The sequence below is a fragment of the Microcebus murinus genome, chromosome 5 (assembly GCF_040939455.1).
Source record: "Microcebus murinus isolate Inina chromosome 5, M.murinus_Inina_mat1.0, whole genome shotgun sequence".
Classification (NCBI taxonomy): Eukaryota; Metazoa; Chordata; class Mammalia; order Primates; family Cheirogaleidae; genus Microcebus; species Microcebus murinus.
Window position 1 is genome coordinate 86007714 of NC_134108.1, and position 23039 is coordinate 86030752.

General features: G+C 33.5%; 1 protein-coding gene across 1 annotated transcript in view; it reads left to right on the forward strand.

The window, feature by feature from the left end:
* The window catches only part of EYS (EGF-like photoreceptor maintenance factor), a 1642296-nt gene that overhangs the window by 1125187 nt on the left and 494070 nt on the right, over positions 1 to 23039 (forward strand). The window contains 1 exon segment of the mRNA XM_020287130.2: positions 9561 to 9673. Coding sequence (XP_020142719.2) covers positions 9561 to 9673 — 113 coding nt within the window.

Here is a 23039-nt window from a genome sequence, read left to right on the forward strand (position 1 = left end):
AGTCACAATAGATCATATATTATATGTTTCTATTTTTGTAAAATGTCCATAATAAGTAAATCTATGGAGTTAGAAAGTAGCATTAGTGGTTGCCTAGCACTGAATGGAGACCGACTGATAACAGATAAGGTGTTTCTTTTGAGGGTGACAATTTATTCTAAAATTAGTTGTAGTAATGATTGAATAAATCTGTGAATATACTAAAACCCTGAAATGTACTTTTTAAATGGATAAATTTTTTATGAGAAGTATGCCTAAATCAAGCTGTTAAAGTAAAAAAACAATCATAGAAAATTCCTCAGCTTACAGATAGCTGAATTAAAATGATATGTGTGAATGTTTGTGGATGGGGTAGGTGCTATACAGATTGTAGTGTGGAATAGATCATGTTTGGTCTTGCTAAGAGAAAGAAGAAACTGGAGAAAAAGAGATTTGTTTTATTTGTGCTTTTCTAGTGCCATTGTACTAGATAGGGACATTCTTTGCCAGTTTCTGCAGTGAAGAAATAGTAGCCAGTGACACCACTGATGCAGATTTCCTTGGAATAAATTCCAGGCAGCTCTGAAAACTTGCTGACATGCTCCACAAGTGTTCAATTCACTGATTTTCTCATTCCAGTCATCCAGAAAAAAATGATTATTTGGTCCTGAAATTCAATATTTGTCCTCAGCCACAATTCTTATAAAGGTTCCTACTCGGCTTCTTCAAATCTCATCTACCACTTATAAATGCAAAATACTTCAAGAGGAAATGTCCAGATGAACACTTTGTGTTGATCCTTGTCTCTGAGATGTTGGCCCCTCAAATCCTCATTTCCTTGGTAGTTCTTTCTGTATAGCTTGTAAATAGACTTTTATATGAATTCTGCTTTCAAAAAAGTTTTGGTCTCCAACAAGTTACTCTGTTGTTGTCAGAAACATAAATCTATTACTCTCCTCTTTTTTTTTTTTAAACTGAATTTTGATTTTTTACTGACATTATATTGCAGTAATACCTACCCCACAGATGCTATATGGTGATTTTGTTTGGATTAGAGAAAATAAACCCCTGAGTTTACAGATTTTTTTTAATTACACCTTTTTTGAGCAAAGTGGAGAGAAAATGTGGATTAAATATCAGGCTCTATCTATCAGCTAGAGGTTTTACTTAGCGAACAATTTGTATGACAATATGTGACCACCCTGTGCTCACTACACAGTATGCATTCAAAAAATATCTGTTGAATTAATGTATGAATTTTATTCTCATCTTGGGATTTAGGCTTAAACAACCTTCTGGGTTACCTCTACATATAGACTGTGTCCACATGAATCTCATAAATATTACAGAGTGTGCACAATTTAATGAGTATGTCAAAATAAAATTGAAGTATCATCAAATTTTATGCACTAAAATATTCCTATTTTATATAGTTGTTTTGTCTTTAAGTTGCTAAAGTCCCACATTTAAGATATTTATAGATGAACATGGGACAGTTGGTATTCTACATGGTACATAATTACCATGCAATTTGTTCTTTTTTTTTTTTTTTTTTTTTTTTGAGACAGAGTCTCGCTTTGTTGCCCAGGCTAGAGTGAGTGCCGTGGCGTCAGCCTAGCTCACAGCAACCTCAAACTCCTGGGCTCGAGTGATCCTTCTGCCTCAGCCTCCCGGGTAGCTGGGACTACAGGCATGCGCCACCATGCCCGGCTAATTTTTTTTATATATATATCAGTTGGCCAATTAATTTGTTTCTATTTATAGTAGAGACGGGGTCTCACTCTTGCTCAGGCTGGTTTTGAACTCCTGACCTTGAGCAATCCGCCCGCCTCGGCCTCCCAAGAGCTAGGATTACAGGCGTGAGCCACAGCGCCCGGCCGCAATTTGTTCTTATCCTACTCAATAGCTAAACTTCTGAAACACTACATGCTAACATTTATGTTTGCTTGTATATACTCAAAATTGGCACTTCCTACCAATTTTCCTCTTTTTCTTGACCTATTATTTTCCAAGGTCCTAAGTCTTGGAATGATTTATTAAAAGCTAATAAATACTTAATAGGCATTTAATAAATATTCATAGCATTGAATTTTCGACTTCTTTATGTCTCTCGCCTTTAATGCTCCATGTATAATTATTCAAAGTCATTAATTTCTTCACCACAATATCACTAGTATTTATTTTATATTTTTAGCCGTGAGCTAAAAAAGTATAGGACTAAATTGCATCATCCCTATATTTACTTATGAACTATCAATTGCTTCAGTCAGTTTGAAACTGGTACTAATGAAATTTGATCATATTATCAATGAATATACTGACAAAGGAATAAACTAAGTCTGAGTAACATGTGGAATTCAGGTAAGAGTGGATTCACCATGGGAAAGCAAAAAGGGAAGTTTAAATATGATAATGGATGAAGTGTAAAAATGTATACTAAAAGAAAAAATAAAAGTAATAGCATTCAAAATATTTAAATTATCAAGGAGGGATTTATATGTCTGGTAGAGTTTTGGGATGATTGGAGCATAAACACCAAGTCAATTAAAAATGCGTAAAATTAAAAAATTAATACACACAAATATGAACATGTTACTTAGAAACTTGAACGCTAATACCAGAATAAGTTTATGAAAAGTGTGAAAATATTTTGAGCAGGGAATCAGGAATAATGATAATGGTTTGGCATTGAGACCTATTTATTCTATAGTATAAGCCATGTACAATTATTTGTTTAAAAAAAGACACATGAGTTTTCTTGCTATGAATGAGTAATTGCTACCATAATATTCTTACCACTATAAATAATTAAAATATGAAAAATATCTGGGAAAACTAAAAAGCAAAGTAATAATGCAATATCCAATACACAGTAGTCATTATTAGACATCAAAAAAGCAGAAATCTGTGGCCCATAATTAGGATAACAATGAGTCAAAGGAAACAAGTCAAGAAATCATAGAGATTATATGATCAGTATAAAAGAACTTTAAAATTATTATTATAAATTTGTCTAAAGACTAAAAGAAAATCTAAAAAGGAGAAACATAAAAACTATAAAAGAAGAATCAAGTATAAAAAGAATCAACAAAAATGTATTAATGAGAAACAAATAGAGCTTCTAAAGATAAAAATGTAATATCTGAACTCTGCTTAATAGCAGTTTACACACTGCAGAAGGAAAGATCATTGAACTTGAATACACAGGAATAGAAATGACACTGAAAGAGAAACATAAAAAAGATGGAAAAAATGAACAGAGACTCAATACCTGTAGGAAAATAACAGGTGTCAAAATATGTATAATTTAAATTCCAAAAGGTGGAGAGACAAAGTGGGACAGAAAAATTATTTAAGGAAATAAAAAGCAAAACTTTTTGGATTTGATGACAAATATCCAGCCAAAGCCCCAATAATCTTAATGAAAGCTAATAAAAAATTATCACTGACTTCTCATCAGAAAAAAATCAAACCAGAGACAATGGAACAACATCTTTTAAGTGCTAAAAGAAAAATTTAAAAAAAAAAAAGAAAACTTTCAACAGAGAACTTCAAATACAACAAAATATTTATTAAGAATGACACAAATCAATGACATTTTCAGGCAAAAAATTTTAAAAACCCTAAAAGTATATGCTTCGACCAGATCTATATTATTAGAAATGTTAAAGGAAGCTCTTCAGGTTACAGGAAAATGATACCAAATAAAAACTTGGCACTGCAAAAGGGAATGAAGAGTTTCAAAATGGAGTTGAGACACAGGGATGATGAAAACTTAGAAAACATCAAAGGAGCAGCAGCAGCAGTAGGGAGGGAAGGTTTGTGACAGCTTATCTGGAATGTTCTTTGTACATTAAGTGGAGATATACATACACACACATGCATACACATATATTGTGCATATGCATATCAGAGATTGCCTTGTACAAGTGTGTACATACACACACACGCAAATCTTAAACATTTCCTGTCATATAAGGTTTTGTTGAATCCAGAATTCAAGATATATTTCATCAATAGAAGTTTTGTTCAAAGAAAATCTGGCACAGAAAGCCAATATATATAAAACAGATAAAAGTAAAATTTTTCCTTAGTTACTTGAGATCAGAAGCCCCCTCACTTCCTTCTGCTCAACAAAGTTCTCTGAAGTTCTCTGAAAATTACTTAGGCTTCTCAGATAATACAGTATGAAAACCATTAATTTAATCAATTATTATTGCTAGCTTTAAAGAATCTCTAGTTTTCATATTTCTAAAAATTTTATCAAATTACACATACGATAGGTACATAATAAAATAGGACTTTCAAAAACAAATAAATAAAATAATCAATAAAACAATCTACAGTAAAGATGAAACTATTGGAGTTGTTTCTGTAATACTAATTGACTATTTCTTAATTGATTCCAAACCAACTTTATTGGTTTTCAAAGCCCACTGACCTAAGAAGGCACTTGAATTTGGCTAAATCAGTTACAGTAGACAGCATAAAGACCATTGAAAAATACAGGCAGACTGGGCATGATGACTCATGTCTCTAGTTCCAGCTACTCTGGAGGCTGAGGCAGGAGGATTTCTTGAGTCCAGGAATTTGAGGTTGCAGTGAGCTATGATGATGCCACTTCATTCTAAGCTGGACAACAGACCCTGTGTCAAAAAAGAAAGTCTATACTTATTTCTTTGAGGAATCTCTGTACTGTTTTCCATAGAGGTTGTACTAATTTGCAGTCCCACCAACAGTGTGTAAGTGTTCCTTTTTCTATATATCCATGCCAGCATCTATTGTTTTTTAACTTTTAATAATGGACATTCTGACAGGGATAAGGTAGTATCTCATTGTGGTTTTAATTTGCATTTCCCTGATCATTAAGAATGTACATTTTTTCATGTTTCTTGGCAATTTGTCTATCTTCTTTTGAAAACCTTTTGTTCATATCTTTTGGCTATCTTTTAATGGGGTACCTACCCAAAGGAAAAGAAGTCATTTTTTTTAAAAGATATCTACCTGCACTCAAATGCTTACTGCAGCACACAATTCACAATTGCAAAGATGTAGAATCAGACTAAACGCATAATAATTCATGAGTGGTTTGAGAAAATGTTATATATATATTACATATATATATATTATATATATACACACACACAGATCTATACACACACACACACACACACACACCATGGAGTACTACTTAGCCATAAAAAGGAATGAAATGTCTTCTGCAGCAACATGGATGGAACTGGAGAACATTATCTTAAGCAGCGTATTCCATGAATAGTAAAACAAACACATGTGCTGTCTAATAATTGGGAACTAAACAATGGGCACATAGGCGCAAAATTATATAAAAGTCACTGGAATCCAAGGATGGGAGGGGATTGAAGGGGTAATAACTTACCTATGGGTTACAATGAATACTATTCTGATAATGAACACACTAAAAGCAGACTTCAACATTATACAAGGTATCCATATAACAAAAACATTTGTACCCCCTTAATATTTTGAGATAAAAAAGAAGCAACAATAACAATGTAAAGAGAAAGAACTAATAAACCACTGATTCAAAAGGAACAAGAAACTATTCCTTTAAACAATGTCTTAATAAGTTAACCAAGAATTCAGCTCTACTATGTCCATGAGGAAAAAAAAGAACAATTCTCATATTTTCATATTTTTCATAGCATCAATTGTTTAGGCACATAATTTTCAAAATATTCATATGGTATTTTTATATTTAAAGTTATTTGTAAGTTTGGAATATTGTATAGATGATCTAAACTATAGGCATGAAGGCCCTCTGTGTAAGCTTGGTGTAACTGCTATTGAATATTAACCTGGAAATTTCTAATCCGGTATGGATAATCCACTGACTTCAATTTTATTTAAAAGAGTCTAGGGCAAAAGTAACCAAATGCCAAAGAGACAATTAAATATTATTCTATTAATATGGAAGTAGAAAAAAATAAGAATATATTGAAGATATATTTAGAAATTTGAGAAACTTAACACATTTGAAATGAAAAGTGAGAACTCTGTTATTACCACTTCTCAGTACCATGAACTATATTCTTGTTGCTATGAGTTGGCATAATACATTACCACATTAAATTGTGTAGAAATAACTAGGAGACATTATTTTATTATTTGTCTTGAATTAAAATAAGAACTATATTTGAGAAATCACAGTAGCACATATGAGTACAAAATGTGGCTTAAAACAGCACCATTCTTATAATCTAATATAGCTAATTTGTCATCATAATCGTGTCCTTAATCTATTATATATTGTTACATTGTCACTTGTCATATCAGTTATGTATGTTTTGTTTCTTTTACTTTTAAGAATTCTGTCCCTGAAATTACTATAAAATAGAGATTTAACTAGCCAGACTATAATAAACTAAAATTCAAGAAAAAGAAGTTTACCAGCACTGGAAACTACCTACAAACCATGTGCTTAGAGTTCAGTATTAAGGCTCAATATATCTGAGTTCAAGTTTCACTTATTTTTTTGCAGAATGAATTTTTATATTCAAGGTGAAAAGAAACTTACATGGGAATAACTCAATCTGAACAATACTACCAGAAGTTAATGTGTGGGAGAACTAGGAAGTTATCGGTCTATTAAAACATAAAAAATGAAAGAGTTTTGAATTGATTCAAATTAAAAGTTAATGGCCAGGCCGGGCACGGTGGTTCACGCCTGTAATCCTAGCACTCTGGGTGGCCGAGGTAGGCGGATTGTTTGAGCTCAGGAGTTTGAGACCAGCCTGAGCAAGAGTGAGACCCCATCTCTACTAAAAATAGAAAGAAATTAATTGGCCAACTAAAAATATATAGAAAAAATTAGCCAGGCATGGTAGTACAAACCTGTAGTCCCAGCTACCCAGGAGGCTGAGGCAGGAGGATTGCTTGAGCCTAGGACTTTGAGGTTGCCCTGAGCTAGGTTGATGCCATGGCACTCTAGCCCAGGCAAGAGTGAGACTCTGTCTCAAAAATAAATAAATAAATAAATAAATAAATAAATAAATAAATAAATAAATAAAAATAAAAATAAATAAAAGTTAATGGCCAGGAAATGTTTTTCTTGCTATTTTTCAAAGCCCAAGGTAAATAAATTAATATTTATTTTAATCCATTATATATGGATGAAATTGTATTATACAATTGTATTATACAATTCTAAGAAGTATCTCAGTAATCATAGAACTGTTTTCTTTTTATATTTTTGATAGATTTCTGTTGGCTTTGTGTTTATTTAAAAAGCATCCACTTTCTTTGTTCTCTTGATCTTCATGAATAATAAAGATCTTAATAAACAGATCCCTTCTGATTTTATTGAAAAATGCATATACTTTTATGCCATTGCTGAGCTATGTCAAAATTAAGTTCCAAAATTCATAAACATTACAGTGAGAAATATTTTTCTAAGAGCATTTTGTTTTTAAATGTTTTAATAGTAAACCATTTGTGATGTCTCAGAAGAGGTAGATAGAAAATTTACTTTTAAATTTTAAAATTAGACCCATGTATAACTGCAGTAAAAATAGAAATTAAATTTGAAAATCAAAAAGATTAATGAAGCCATAGAAACTTTAAGCTAACAATCAGAAATACACTCTCCCATCTGCAGCATATGAGAAACAAATGTTTCTGTTTTTCTTGGAACCAACTTGACTTCCTTGTAAACTTACTGTGTGATATATTGTTTTATTTTCTAGTTCAGGCATTTTGACATTTGACAGAGTGCTACTAGTTGAGAGGGTTTGCAGTACATTTGAGGTTATATGGGGAGGAAAAAGAAAAAAAAAGTTTTAAAGCTAACTATATGTTAAAAGATGAAATAAAATATATTCATCCTAAAATTCCTAAACAAGTCAAAAGTCTTATCCTATTACTTATTTATGTACAATATCATATTCAAGGAGATATGAATTCTGGAGAATGCAAAGAGTGTGTGCATTTAATTCAAAAATCAAGTTAGGCAACTTAATTTTTAGTATATAAGTTTAGTGTTTTCCCTAGTCATAATTTGGTCCATGTAAGCTTGAAATTTTTAATAATATTAAAAACATAACAGAGGACAGAATATAAAATAAATGCCCATTTCTAACTATTGAATTCTGAGCTGTATCTCCTTCTAGATTCTTTCTCTTCTCCTAAATATAAATTTAGATACACATGTAATTATTGGCATAGTATTGTATGTTAACAGTGAATAGAATAAAAAGCCATATGTCTGTTTATCTTTATGAGGTTATTTTTGTTCAGCAAAATGAGTGCTTTCCAATGTCCTTATTTTCTCTTTTTGTTTTTGGCCTCTTAGCATCTTTCTGTTATTTATTTATTATTATTATTTTTTTGCCCGTATTATTCCTAAGGAGGATAGGCAGCACAACTGAACACAAAAGTCATGCATAACATATCAGGGCTGCAGGATATCACAAATATTTGTAGCTTACTCTAGGTTTGCTTTGGACCCTAGAAGAGCAATTGGTCGTGATGTTTTGATAGCTGTAGATGAGGCAAGGTAACTGATGTCTGAAAGGAATAAGTGCAAGGAACAAGAGCAAAAGATGGAAAATGTAATGCCTTGATGGGAAGGATGAGTATATCAGCTTTTCTCCTATTTTTCATTGGGAATTCATTGTAATTATGAACTTTTTTCTTTATTCAAATATTAGTGACTTTGTGTAATTCATACAGTACTAGGATATACAGACTTGAGTAACTTTTGACAAATAAGGTGATCTTCTCTCCTACTAATTTTTAAATAGGTTTTATTACTTATATTTAAGGTATACAATATGATGTTATGAAATACATATGACTGGTAAAATGGTTACCATGGTGAAACAAGTTTTAACATCTATTACCACACATAGTTATTCATTTGTGTATGTGTGTGTGTGTGTGTGTGTGTGTGTGTGTGTGTGTGTGTGGCAAAAGCAGCTAAAATCTAGTCATTTAGCAAAAATCCCAAATACAATATGATATTATTAACTATAGTTCTCATGTTGTACATTATATCACTAGACTTGTTCATCCTAAATATCTTCTACTTTGTATCCTCTGACCTACATCTACTCATTTCCTCCTCACCCCACCCACAGCCCCTGGTTTTATAATCACGGTTTTATTCTTTATTTTTTTTTTAGATTACATTATAAATGAGATCATGCAATATTTTTATTTTTGTCTCTGCCTTATTTCACTTAGCATAATGTCCTCCAGGTTCATCAAAGTTGTGGCAAATGAGTGAATCTCCTTTTTTAAGGCTTAATAATATTACATTATATTCTTTATCCAGTTTCTTTATCTATTTGTGCATGTTCGATGCGTCTTCATTCGCAATGGCCAAGACATGGAATAATCCCATTACTTTTGGATAGATATCTATGAGATGAGTTGAATTACTGTCCTATCAATAAGTCGAGTAAATCAAATCAGACCACAAATCCAAATACACACTGTGACCAGTTTGCGGTAAGAATAACATATTGTAGGAAATTATGTAAATTCATTCTCTCTCTCTCTCTCTCTCTCTCTCTCTCTCTCTCTCTCTCTCTCTCTCTCAGATTTCTGAACCAGTTACGAATTTTACTGGCTGCATAGAAGTTACAGAATTCAATAACTGGGGATCTTTCATTCCATCCAAGGCAGTGAAAAAAAACCACATTGGCAATTGCAGGTAAAATATCACTAGTGATTTTTCAAATCATTTGTTCAAGTAACCACACCAAAATGTATCATTTCCTTTTTTATTTTTCTCACAGAGTTCCAACTCAAATATTTGTGTCTTGGGATCTGAAATGAATCTCTTGTAGGAAGGATATAGTTGGATCGTGTATTTTATCCATTCTGCAAGTCTTTGTCTTTTGACTGAAGAGTATAATCCATTTTCATTTAAAGTAATTACTGATAAGGAGGGACTTTTATTACTTTGCTATTTGTTTTCTACATGCCTTATAGTTTTATTCTTCTCACATTTTATGTATTAAAGTACTTTGGTGTTTAGCTTATCTTTCATAGTAAAATATTTAAATTTCTTTCTCATATCCTTTCGTATATAGCTATTTTCCTTGTAGTTACCATGGGGATTACACTCAATTGCTTAAATTTATAATACTCTTTGTTACCAAGAGCTTGGCACTTGTCCTCGAGGTTGCATCAGAAAAATGAGGACTGGTAGTTTGAGGAGAAAGAAAGAGAAGTTTATTAATTTGCCAGCAAATGAGGAGGTTGGTAGACTCCCTTCTTAAAGTACCAACATCATGCCTCTGAGCAGGAATACAGAGCTTTTAAAGGGGAGGTTTTCAGCTTCAGGCAATTGCTGTTCAACTATAGTTGATGGTTCTGATTCATCTCATCTTTGACCAAGACAATCTTGTGACCTCCACCTGGACAATTCCCTTGAGCCATCTTCTGTGGTACAAAGAACAAAGGACACCTCCCTGCCCCTCCCAACCACTGGCCTGGGACAGGGATGCAGGTTTGCATTTCCAAAAGGAGTAAGGGAGGTTTTAGAGAGACAGAGAACATTTTTACCCATTTTAAGGCCATTCCCCATGTTCCAACTTGGGTTTATACCAATTTAACTTCAATTAATATAAAAACGTCTATTCCTCTAACAGTTCTGTCCCCACAACTTTTGACTTTTGGTTGCCAATGTCAAAAAATTACATCTTTATCCATTGTGTATAAAAACATAAACTAATAATTTTGAAATGATCAGCCTCTTAAATCATGTGGAAACCAAAATGTGAAGTTATAACCCAAAGTTATATTATGGCTAGCTTTTACATTAATAATACTTAAAATATATCAGCCTCTTAAATCATGTAGAAAACAAAAAGTATAGTTATAAGCCATGTTACAAAATTAGCTTTTATAATTACCTATGTATTTACCCTTATTGATATTTTTATTTCTTCATATATTACCCAGGGTCCTTTCATTTGAACCTGCAGGATTACCTTGAGCATTTTTTTCAGGATGGGTCTAGTGATAACAAACTTCCTTAGCTTTTCTTTATCAGGGAATGTCATAATTTTTCTCTAAGTTTTCAAGGACTATTTTGTAAGATATAGGATTTTGGTGTACAGGGTTTTTCTTTTAGTATTTTGAATATTGTGACCTATTGCCTTCAGGCCTCTAAAATTGCTAATTAAAAATCTTCTGGGAGGGGAGATAAGATGGCTGACTATGGACATCAGCCACCAGATCTTCTCAGAAAAAAGAAAAGTTTTAGATCAAAAAAGAATAGCCCAGGTGTATGTTCTGAAGGAAAAGTGCTAGAATCTACCAGAGGTTCCATGGAAAGAAGTTGCAGAGCAGGACAAGAAGGAGCAAGATTTGCAAAGATCAACCCCTAAGAAATTTGGAGCCCCTTAAAAAGGGTAGGTGAGGGTAGTTGTTTTACCTTCCCTCACACTCCTGGCAAACTCCAGGCTCTTGGACTGTTGGAGAGCTTCTGTACCCTCAGGAGCCTCAAAGCTGCTGTTGCAGTAAACTATAGCTTCTTCAGAACAAAGCACCAGGCTGCCAGCCCCCTCAGAGTTGCTACCCCTCACCACTGAGGCAGCAGCACCATACTGCTTTTCCACCCATTGTGTGCCTTTGTCCTCCCCAGGGAGCTTCACCCTTCAGTTTTCTTGTCAGTGGTGCCCATACAAACATTATTATTATTATTTTGAGATATATTCCTTCTATGCCTAGTTCCCAACACTTATCCAGATAGCAGTGGCCACAGGGGGCCAGTGGTTGGTAAGGGAACTGTGTAATCCCAGAGCTTGGACATTCAGGGCAGGCTGCCCTCAGGGGAGAGGAAAGTGTCTCAAGCCAGAGAGGGCTCCTCAAGACAAAGGTAACAAGAGTGCCAGATTTCCTCCATTCAGACTCTTCTCTTCCTTTTCATCTCCCCCACCCACAGTTGCTGACACAGCCATGGCATTTCCCATGTGAGTCAGCACAGGTGCCCCAAGTAACAGTTGAACTGGGGCTCTCAGAAGAGACTGCTTCCCCTCTATGGGTGCACCCACCACACCCAGGTTTCCACAGAAAGTGATGTTCATGTCTTTCCTCTTAAAGACCTGTAGTCAACCAAGGAGTGCACAGACAATGAGCTCCCTGCCCATTGGCCCACTCCAGTGCTGCCCACCTGGCTATTTCAGCAAAGCAGGGCACAACTCAAAGTGGAAGAACATTAAACCTGTCTAGGCACTCCATGGGCTATTCAGGACACTCCTCCCTGGCACACTCAGGTGTTGAACTTGAGAGATCAGAGGATATGCCTGCAGTCCAGCTCTTATATCTGCAAGACTTGATTGTGTTGCTTGTAAGCACAGAGAAGAGAATTGTGAACTAATCTTGGGAGGTGAGGGAGCCCATGTGAGCAGAACTAAAAGGAGAGCGTGGTGTGACTCTGAGCTGCAGCACACTTGTGGAGCATCCCTCTCCCCACAGAAAAGCCATGCTTTTGTTCTGAGGCAGGATCCTGGGCAGGGAAACTCTAGCCTGCAGCACCATTGCTGATGAGCTCACCTAGTTTGGGATGCTGCTTATGGCCAGACATCCAAAGGAGATGCATGGGACAAGGGAAGAGGGAAAAGAATTAAACCCACTCCTGAAATCTGGTCTGTAAATCCCAGATGGTCCCTTTCCCACAAGCAGACTTTTTGGTTTGGTGGAGCCAGTTCAGTCCCTCAGTTGTGGCTTTCCCTAACAGACTAGGATCTGATCCTTGGTCCCTGATGAGACAGCTCTTGTGCATACCTCTGTAGAGCCTGAAACCAGACTCATTCAACTCAGCCCCAGCCAGCATCACTCTTCTACACATCTCTGCTGTGCTGAGAATAATGAGTACCCTGGGATCTCCAGGGCCCTACCCACCACCTGGGACATCCAATTGCTTCTCCTGATCAACCAGAGCCAGTTACAGGTCCCAAAACCATCACTTTAGCTTGCTCCTTCTGGCAGATGCCATATACTGGCAGGGAGGAAAATTTATATACAGCCTATTACAGCATTTACTGACTCAATCATATAGGGTGTTGCTGATTCTTACCCACAGGCACCACCTACTGACTTAGAAATCAAACTGGACTCCATCTTCTGTCTCTTAAACAGAACAATTGCCAGCCTGAAATTTTGTATTCTGCAAAACTAAGTTTTATATATGAAGGAGAAATAAAGACTTTTCCAGACAAGTGACTGAAATTCACTACAGTTTAATCTCCAAGCCTTCATCTGAAAGTTTCAAGCCTTCAATAGACATCAATATTGCAAATTAGTCCCTCATAAAAAGAAAAAAAAAAAAAAAATATTGCAAATTAGTTACATCATTCTGCCAGAGCAATTGTTGTCTAGGTGGATAGATAGATTCTGGTGCTTCCTACTTTCCCATCTTCCCTTTATTAATTTTTATAAAATAAAATAAACTCATTATATGTTAAATGATATAGAATAGCATATTTTATGAAAAACATCTTTGCTTTTTCAAAACAAATAAAAGTGATAAGAGTAGCATTGCTATATGCCTTTTACAAATATATATATCTGGCTTAATGAGGACAACTGAATTCTCATATGTACTTCTGTATTCAATCTGTCCAATAATCATTTTGCTGAAGTAGTTGGAGAAATTCTGTACTCTTTCTGTTTCTATACACACACACACACACACACACACACACATATATATATATATATGTATATATATATATATATATTTGGAAAACATAGGGATGCATTAATAGACTTTTCAGATATTCTTTGATATTACACTAAAACTTGATAAGTAATAAATTATTAGAGGTTAGTGGCAAAGTATAATGCAAAACCCAATCAATATACATTTTATACTCTGTTAACTTAAAATTTGTTGTTTTATCTTGCACTTTGAATGGATATTTACTCATGCACAAGTCTGTACTATCAAAACATTGGTTTCTTGAGTTATTCAATTATTCCAAATGCCAACATATACCTGTATGGCATATCAAAAAATCTATGTTTGTACTCTCATATTTCCTTGAAATAAATAAATTTTTAAAAATAAAAAATCATATTTGTTAATATCCCTTCCAATAAATACCATCAGAAAAGTCTTTAAGTATTGTAAAGCTATCAAATTCACCATGGTAAATAAAACTTTTCCAAAATTCTAATATTTGCTTGAACACTCAGTTTTATTATAGGCAACAAATACTATTAGTTGTTTTCCTGGAAGTGACAAACTCCTTTTGCTTTTGAGAAAATGTGTACCTAAAAGCTAGGATTGCACAACCATAGTTTGAATGTTAGCTGTTCTTTTCAGTAAAATTGTGTTCCATATAAGCAGCAGCTATTGGTTTCACACATCAAATATCATTCAAGTGCTTCTCCTGGAGGCAAGCATCATACTTCAGTGTTCAGCAGAAACAATTTATGCATGCTCCATTTTTTATCACACACATTATTAAAAAGGCATATAATTAATACGTTATAATTTAATAAAATTAAAAACTTTACTACTCCAAGAATATTTTAAGAGAAATTTTTAACTATAAGTAATAATGATATACTTACTAATACATTTGACACTGTTATTTTTATTCATACTAAGCCATCAGTGGTTTATGCACCATTACCCTTGACAATCAAATGTAAACACAATGAACAGTCAAATAACATCTAAGTATTATTAAAAATATTTTACCTCACAGGCCACAAGAAAGATTGCTGGGGGCTCCTAGATCATGCTATTAGAATTGCTTCCCTCCACTAATTTGTCTGGTGGCTCTCTGTTTATCTAATCATTATAATAAAGCTCATCTGCACATATGATAGTTTCCACACTGCAGGACTACATGTGATGCAAGATTTTATAACAGGGAATGTAGTCCTACTATTTAATATTAATTATAACACTGATATGCTCTTATGGAGAAGATAAAACTAGAATTAATACTAGTTCCAGTCCTACACATATAAAGTAAGGTGAATATCCCCACAATTTGTATATCTCTCATTTGATACTCATTGATAACATTTTTTAACTTACCAAAAGACTTAAGCTTTTAAAATAGTATGTTCTACTCCGTCACTCTTTTTGTAATCAGCTTTATACTGATATTATAAAAAATTCCAGCAATAAATTTCAGCATAGCATTGACAAGGACATTGATTCACCCATTGTGATATTTTGGGTTTTGTTTAATTGGTGGTGGTGGTGGTGATTATTTGTTTTTTGTTTGCTTAAATCATTCTACCAAGATGTTTTCCAGTGTTGGAACTGATAATATTTATATCTGTGCCTATAACAAATACTTTCACCTTTGGATTAATTCTTACATTTTTGCTTATTTCTATTTTATGGTCAACTACATTTACTTCACCTGTGTTCTTAATAACTAGGTGGTATATACCTCAGGCACAGAAATTTATCATCATGTATTGGTTTATGTCTTGTGCTTAGAGTATGAAAGATTGATTTTCATTCAGGCACAATAGACAGGTATCAATGTAGCAGGACATCAAGAACAGCTAAATCAGTTACTCCACCTCTAGTTTTCTGCCATATAAAAGCACTCATATGTGAGCTAATGACTCTCTGAATAGCCTTATTAGAAATAGTAGAACATTGGAAAGCTTGGAAATGGATGTTTAAAAGGGTGATAAATAAGATGAAATAGTAACAAGTCAGCTGAAAAGAATGAAATATATCTATCAATATGGATATATTTTTAAAAATACTGTTGAGTTAAAAAATGATAGCTATAAGAAACATACCATTCATATACACTTTGAAAGCTGCCTTACATCAAGATAACCATCTTACCCTTTATTACACATTCTCAATTCTTTCCATATAATGGTAAATACTCTGAATTAAGTGTTATATTAGTCTGTCGTCCTTTTTTATTTTTTTATTTTATTAAATTGGTTTTTTTTTATTTCAGCATGTTACAGGGGTACAGATGGTTAAGTTACATATATTGTCTTTGCCCCACCTGAGTCAGAGAGCTGCAGGCATGTCTATCCCCTAGACAGTGTGCACCGCGCCCATTAAGTGTGTATATACCGATCCCTTCCTCCTCCCTCCCATTTGCCTGACACCCCATGAATGTTATGTCATCCTATTCCTGAAAAGTTATAATCATGGAGGGAAGTATTCAAATAGAAGAAAATGATTCAGAAACCAAAGGCAGAAACACCAGAGATCATTTTCCACGTTTTCCCCCTACAAATCATCTCTATGTGACAATAGTATCATTAAATTGGATACTATTTGCTTTTTAAAAGGGAGTAAGTTATAAAATATATAACATGCTGTTGTAAATTTATGGCAACAATCTAGATGCCCTACATTTAAGCCAATATTTTTTAAATGTTTTATTAATAAAAGACTAAGATGTAGGGTTTGAACATCCTAGTAATACATCAATGCCATTTATTTTTTAAAAAATAACCTACCATTTTCTAGTAGACAATATGAACCTTTAAAATCTAATCTAAAGAAAAATTTGAGTACTCAGAAATGAGGAATCTGTAGTTGATCATTTTATACATTCAGATAACATAATTATATAAGATCTAAATTGAAAGTGAGGAAATTAGGTAAAATATAATTTTCTTCAGCTTTGTAGCCATAAATAAACTTGTCTTATATCAATATGCTATAACACTGATACATTTTTGGTCTCCTAGAAACACAAATATCATTAACAGGTGAATATCAGATGATAGAGATAGAGAAGAGCTGAAACTCCAGTTTGATAATTATTCTACATTTATATATTTGAGACTGATGAGGAAGGAACTTTCAACAGCAAGGTAAATTCAGCACAATTACAGAAACTCTCTTTATAATGTATCTACTTTGACACACCTACCTTTGGTAACTGCCACATTAGTGTAATATTGTTCAAATAGCTAAATTGTGTCATTAGTTGTTGATTCTCACATTGAAGATAATAGTATAGGAGCCATGCTGTCAGAAAATTTTGTCAATATTTACCCTGATGTCCACTAACAGACCATGCATTGCAATAATAGCCAACAACAACAACAAAATATAAATGAATTTTATAAGAATAATTTCATTTTGGTAATCTTCATTTTTAAGACTTACAGTCCAGCAAAACTGCATCGAGAACTTGATGGAATCATATGTGTTTGCGTTATCTCTTTTCTACCATATGGTAGTAGTTCATTTCACTCACTATTGTATCGGGTCCCCTTTTCTCATTTTTGTTATTAATGATATTCATCTATGAGTTAATTCCTCATGACTTTCATTATATATGCTTTTGGTCTTCTCCAACGCTTCTAAAAACTACTGTATTATAATCTTTGTAATATTTAAAAAATATTATTATCTAATTTATACCATTGAATTTATGTTAGGTATCTAAATTTACATTGAAGATATATTAAATTTGAAAAATATAATGAGATCAACCACATTAAGTATTTCAACCATTTAAAATTTGAAAATAAGCCTATAATGGAACATTTGTTTCATAAAGTCATGCTGTGGAAAATGTTTTATCTATATTTAATCAAACTCCACAGTCCTACATAAGAGAAAGAGGTATAGATGATATACTACATACTAGAAAAATATATGTATCTCAGAAAGTGAGTTTGCTCCTATATATCAAAGATACTTTTGTTTTTAATTGTGGATATATCTTGGAAATTTGAGGTAAAAGAACATATCTATTTGGAAATAAGTTATTTTCTATTTCTTAACTCTCCAAACAAGATAGCCCTAACAGTCTTAGAAATAGAAAAATTTGGATGATGTATAATGTATAATATTATGTCTAAATACAACTGAAAATTTGTATCTTTTATATTGCATGATATTTTTGATATTTGAAGCCCAATTCACAAAATTTTAAAATGAGTTTTTTCTCATTGGGTGACTATAGTTTATAATAATCTACTGCATATTTCAAAATAGCTAGAAGAGAAAAATTCCAATGTTTCCAGCACAAAGAAAAGATAAAAGTTTAAGGGGTATCACAATTATACTGATTCGATCTTTACAATTATATGAATGCGTTAAGCTATCACATGTACCCCCCCAAAATAAAATAAGTTTCTTCGCTAGCATTTCTTAATGGACAAAATCACATAGTTGGGGACTCTTATAATTTGGGTATAGGAATAAGCCCTAATCTTCATGAATAGTTTGTCTATGATTAAATATGCGCAAAAGAATAGGCACATGAGTTCCCAAGAAGTTGTGCCTAAAGATATATTAGAATAGGGCTAGTAAACACAGAGTTGAAGTCTTCAACAATCTAAGCTTTGTAAACTAAAGCAATTAATTGCGTGTTTGTGTACCTATACATATTATTTGGCTACTCCTTAAATTCAAACAATGGAGTGATCAGTTTTGTGAAATCATGATTTCCTCTGATGTATCTAAAAGTGAATCGAGTCTTCATCCCAGGAGTGAATTCTGTCCTCCTCATGATCAACAGGGAATTTAAGATTAATTGCATAGCTTTTGTCATATTCTCTTACATTCTGTGACCATTCTGTGGCACTTTACTATCACTGACAATCTGATTCTAGAGGTTAGAACCAATCAAGTAGAAAGATAAGAATAAGAACAATAACTCTGAAACCACAAATTGAATGGTGGTTATACTACTTGTTTTCTGTGTGACTTAGTGGTTTCTTCATCTGTAAATAATGATGATAATAACAATACTTGCCACAGAGTATTGGTGTAAGAGATGCATGATTTGATATATATTTTTTGAGTCCTCAGAGGGGTGCCAAATATATATTATGAACTCTATCATTAGTAGCTATTGTTCTTATTTAATTGTTTGCTGTTTGTCATTGGTTGCTCCTCAACTGAAAAATCAACATAGTTTTTTTTTTCTTAGATTTTTCCAGAGTAACTAACACAAAACTTGATGGGGCGGCGGGGACAGTGTATCAGGAAAAAGAGGTCAGGTACTTGGGAAAACAGCACAGCAAAGCAAAGATGTAAACAAAACGTGGATATTAGCTGGTCTTAGAAATACTTTGACTACTCCCACCTTAGGTATTTCTTAAAGATCTTCTCTTGGACTCAGTCCCAACCTCATTCCAAATTCTGTGCCCTCCCTATAATCTGTTCTCATCTCACTATTCCAGTAACCCCTAATCCCTCACTCTAGAAATTCGATTTAAGTTTTTCCTATAATATTAAGAAGAGCGGGCCAGGCACAGTGGCTCACTCCTGTCATCCTAGCAATCTGGGAAGCCAAGGCTGGAAGATTGCTTGAGCTCAGGAGTTCAAGACCACCCTGAGAAAGAGCAAGACCCTGTCTCTACTAAAAAGAGAAAAGGTAGCCAGGCATTGTGGCACTCACCTGTAATCCCAGCTACTTGGGAGGCTGAGGTGGAAGGATGACGTAAGCCCAGGAGTTTGAGATTTCAGTGAGCAGCTATGACACCATTTCACTCTACCCAGGTTGACAGAGCAAGACTATGTCTCAAAAAATAGAATAAAAAGAGCAATTAACTTTCTTAATATCATGTTTTTAACTTCTAGCCCATACTCAGGGCCTATCTTTTCACAATTAAATATCCTACCATAGTATTTCACACACTAACGGCAATTATCTCCCCAAAAGCAAGTGAAATATGCTTCTCCTTGTTACTCAGATTTGATCATAAAACATGGTTAAGATACTGCAACTCCAGAAGGATTGGCTCTGTCATGTTACACAAGTGGGAACTAGAGAGCTTAGCTGCTGGTTTTGTTGAAGTGGATTGGCAGTTTAGCATGGGCATTTCTATAGAGAGGACTTAAAGGTCAAACACCAAGTTTCAAAGTTCGGCTATGCTGCTTACTGTTAATATAACTTTGGAAAAATTACTTAACCTTTCTGCACTTGAGTTTTCTTACCTGTAAAACGAGGACATTGGTATCATATGATTGACATGAGGATTGAAAAAAATTATATATAAGCAATGCATTTAGAACAATGCCTGGACAGAGGAATTTCCATTTTGGTAAATATTATAATCAGCCATCCTCACATATCTTTATTTGGCCACATTCCTAATCAATTATAGCAATAGTTATCTAAGAAGAATAATGCTTCTCATAAGAAATTCAGAAGTGCTACTTTCATTTTTTTAGTATTTCAAAATACTACAGGGGTATAAATGTTTTTGGTTACATGGATCACTTTTATTATGCTTGAGTCAGAGTTATAAGGGTGCCCATCACCCAGATAGTGTTCATTGTACCCATTAGGTAGGTTTAAGCTTATCTCTTCCTCTCCTCCCTCCTGCTTGATTTCCACTGACTTTTACTTCCCTCTGTACACATGTTTGCTCACCAGTTAGTTCCAATTTAGCAGCAAGTACATGTGGAATTTGTTTTTCCATTATTTAGATACTTCACTTAGTATAATGAATGGTCTCCAGTTCCATCCAAATTTTTGCAAAAGTCCTTAAATCATCCCTTTTCGTGGCTGAGTAGTATCCCATAGTATACATACATCACATTTTGTTAATCCACTAGTGAATTGATGGGCACTTGGTTTGATTTCACATCTTTGCAACTGTGAATCATGCTGTAATAAACATTCAAGTACAGGTGTCTTTTTGATGAAATGACTTCTTTTCCTTTAGGTAAATATTCAGTGATAGGATTGCTGGTTTGAATGGTAGGTGCACTTTTAGTTCTTTGAGGAAGAATTTCCATACTGTTTTCCATACAGATTATACTAATTTGCAGTCCCACCAACAGTATGTAAGTGTTCCTTTCTCTCTACATCTATTCCAGCATCTGTTGTTTTTGAATTTTTAATAAAAGCCATTCTAACCAGGGTAAGGTGATATCTCATTGTGGTTTCAATTCATATTTCCCTGATGATTAGTGACTTTGAGCACTTTTTCATATGTTTATTGGCCATTTGTCTATCTTCTTTTGAAAAGCTTCTGTTTGTGTCTTTTGCACACTTTTTTAGTGGAAGTGTTTCTTTTTTTCTTGCTGATTTGCTTCAGTTCTTTGTAGATTCTAGTTATTATCTCTTTATCAGATGTATACCTTGCAAATATTTTCTCCCATTATATGGTTTGTCTGTTTGCTCTGTTGATTATTTCCTTAGCTGTGCAGAATCTTTTTAATCAAGTCCCATTTATTTATTTTTGTTGTTGCTGTGATTGCCATTGGAGTCTAGTCAAAATGAGAGTCAAATCAAAGACTCAATACCATTTACAATAGCCACAAAGAAAATAAAATACCTAGGAATATACTTAACCAAGGAGGTGAAATTTCTCTACGAAAAGAACTATGGAACATTGAGGAAAGAAATCATAGATGACACAAACAAATGGAAAAACATGTCATGCTCATGTATTGGTAGAATCAGCATTGTTAAAATGTCCATTCTACCCAAAGTGATTTACAGAATCAATGTAATCCCTAACAAAACACCAACATCATATTTCACAGATCTAGAAAAAAATAGTTCTACCCTTCATTTGCAACCAGAAAAGAGCCTGAATAGCCACAATAATCTTAAACAAAAGGAAGAAATCTGGAGGCATCACATTACCAGACTTCAAACTATACTTTAAGGGTATAGTAGCCAAAGCAGCGTGGTATTGACACAAAAAATAGACACATAGACCAATGGAGCAGAACAGAGAATTCAGATATAAAACCATTCACATATAGCCAACTGATCTTTGACAAAGCAGACAACATACAGTGGGAGAAAGGAGCCCTATTCAATAAACGGAACTGGTAAAATTGGATAGCCATATGCAAAAGAATGAAACAGGATCCCTATTTGTTGCCACTCATGAATAATCAATTCAAGATGGATAAAGTACTTAAATGTACAGCATGAAAACATAGGAATTCTAGAAGATAATGTTGGAAAAACTCTTCCAGATATTTATAAAATAATTTATTAAAAAAAGACCCCATGGCTACCTTCATTTTTTTAAGTATCTACTTAATTTTTTCCAGTAAAAAAATAAATGAGAATAACACTATAACAAATAAGAAGAAATATATATGAAGACACTTTAGAATAAAATATAAATACAAAATTCATAGGTTTTATCATTCTATTAATTTGGTTTATTTTTATTCCAGTTTGACTTTTTTATTTTGCATAAGTTTTTTAACCAAAATATATTTTCACTTCACTACACTGTAAAAACTTTCCAATGTTCTATTCCTGTCTCATTTAAATCTTTGTGCATTGTATGCCTTCCTTGACAATTGAAAGATATCAATATTTATATTTTAAAGTCTATTTTAATACCTTAGAAATGAAACATTCATGAAAAGGAAACTGTTTTTAGTTTTACAATGAAATGGATATAGTTAGATTTTACTTATACAAATATAATCCTATATGGTAGAATTTGAAATAAATCTTTTTTAATTTTACTATTTGAGGTTCTGGTGATATATAACATGTTTTATTATTATGTAAAATAAGGATTGTTCATTTTGGAATAATAGCATTCATGATAGTGTTCATGATTAATGATGGCTCCACTAAAACTATCACATATATTTAAAACTATTGTGAGACAGATAGAATTATATCCTCCCATGCCATCATTCTTCTATATGGTGAATTATTGTTTGATATATTTTATTTTCAATTTCTGCTTTTGGTGTTAATAGATGCCAATCTACCCAATGCTTAGCATGGCTTTCAAAATGAAAGTTAAATTCTCCACTACCTGTGCAACAGAAGAGCTCATATACCCCCTCTATAATTTAAAATCATCCCGTAGGAGTAGTTGCTAGCTACAGATAAAATTTCTCAATCCGCTCCCACCTTGTGTCTAGGTGGGAATATAGGGATACTCCTCAGTGGAATGCCAGCTAACGTGTGTGATTTCTGGCCTACAGTGTTCAGGAAATCCATTTGCTGTTACTGAGGATGAGGAGGACTTCAAGAACTGATAGTATAATTGAAGTTTCTAAAGTTTAGAAACTCTGACTATTTCTGAAATCCTCTCCCCCAAAAGAATTAAGAAGTTATAATGCTAAGAGCAACACAGGCTCATTAAGATGTAACAGT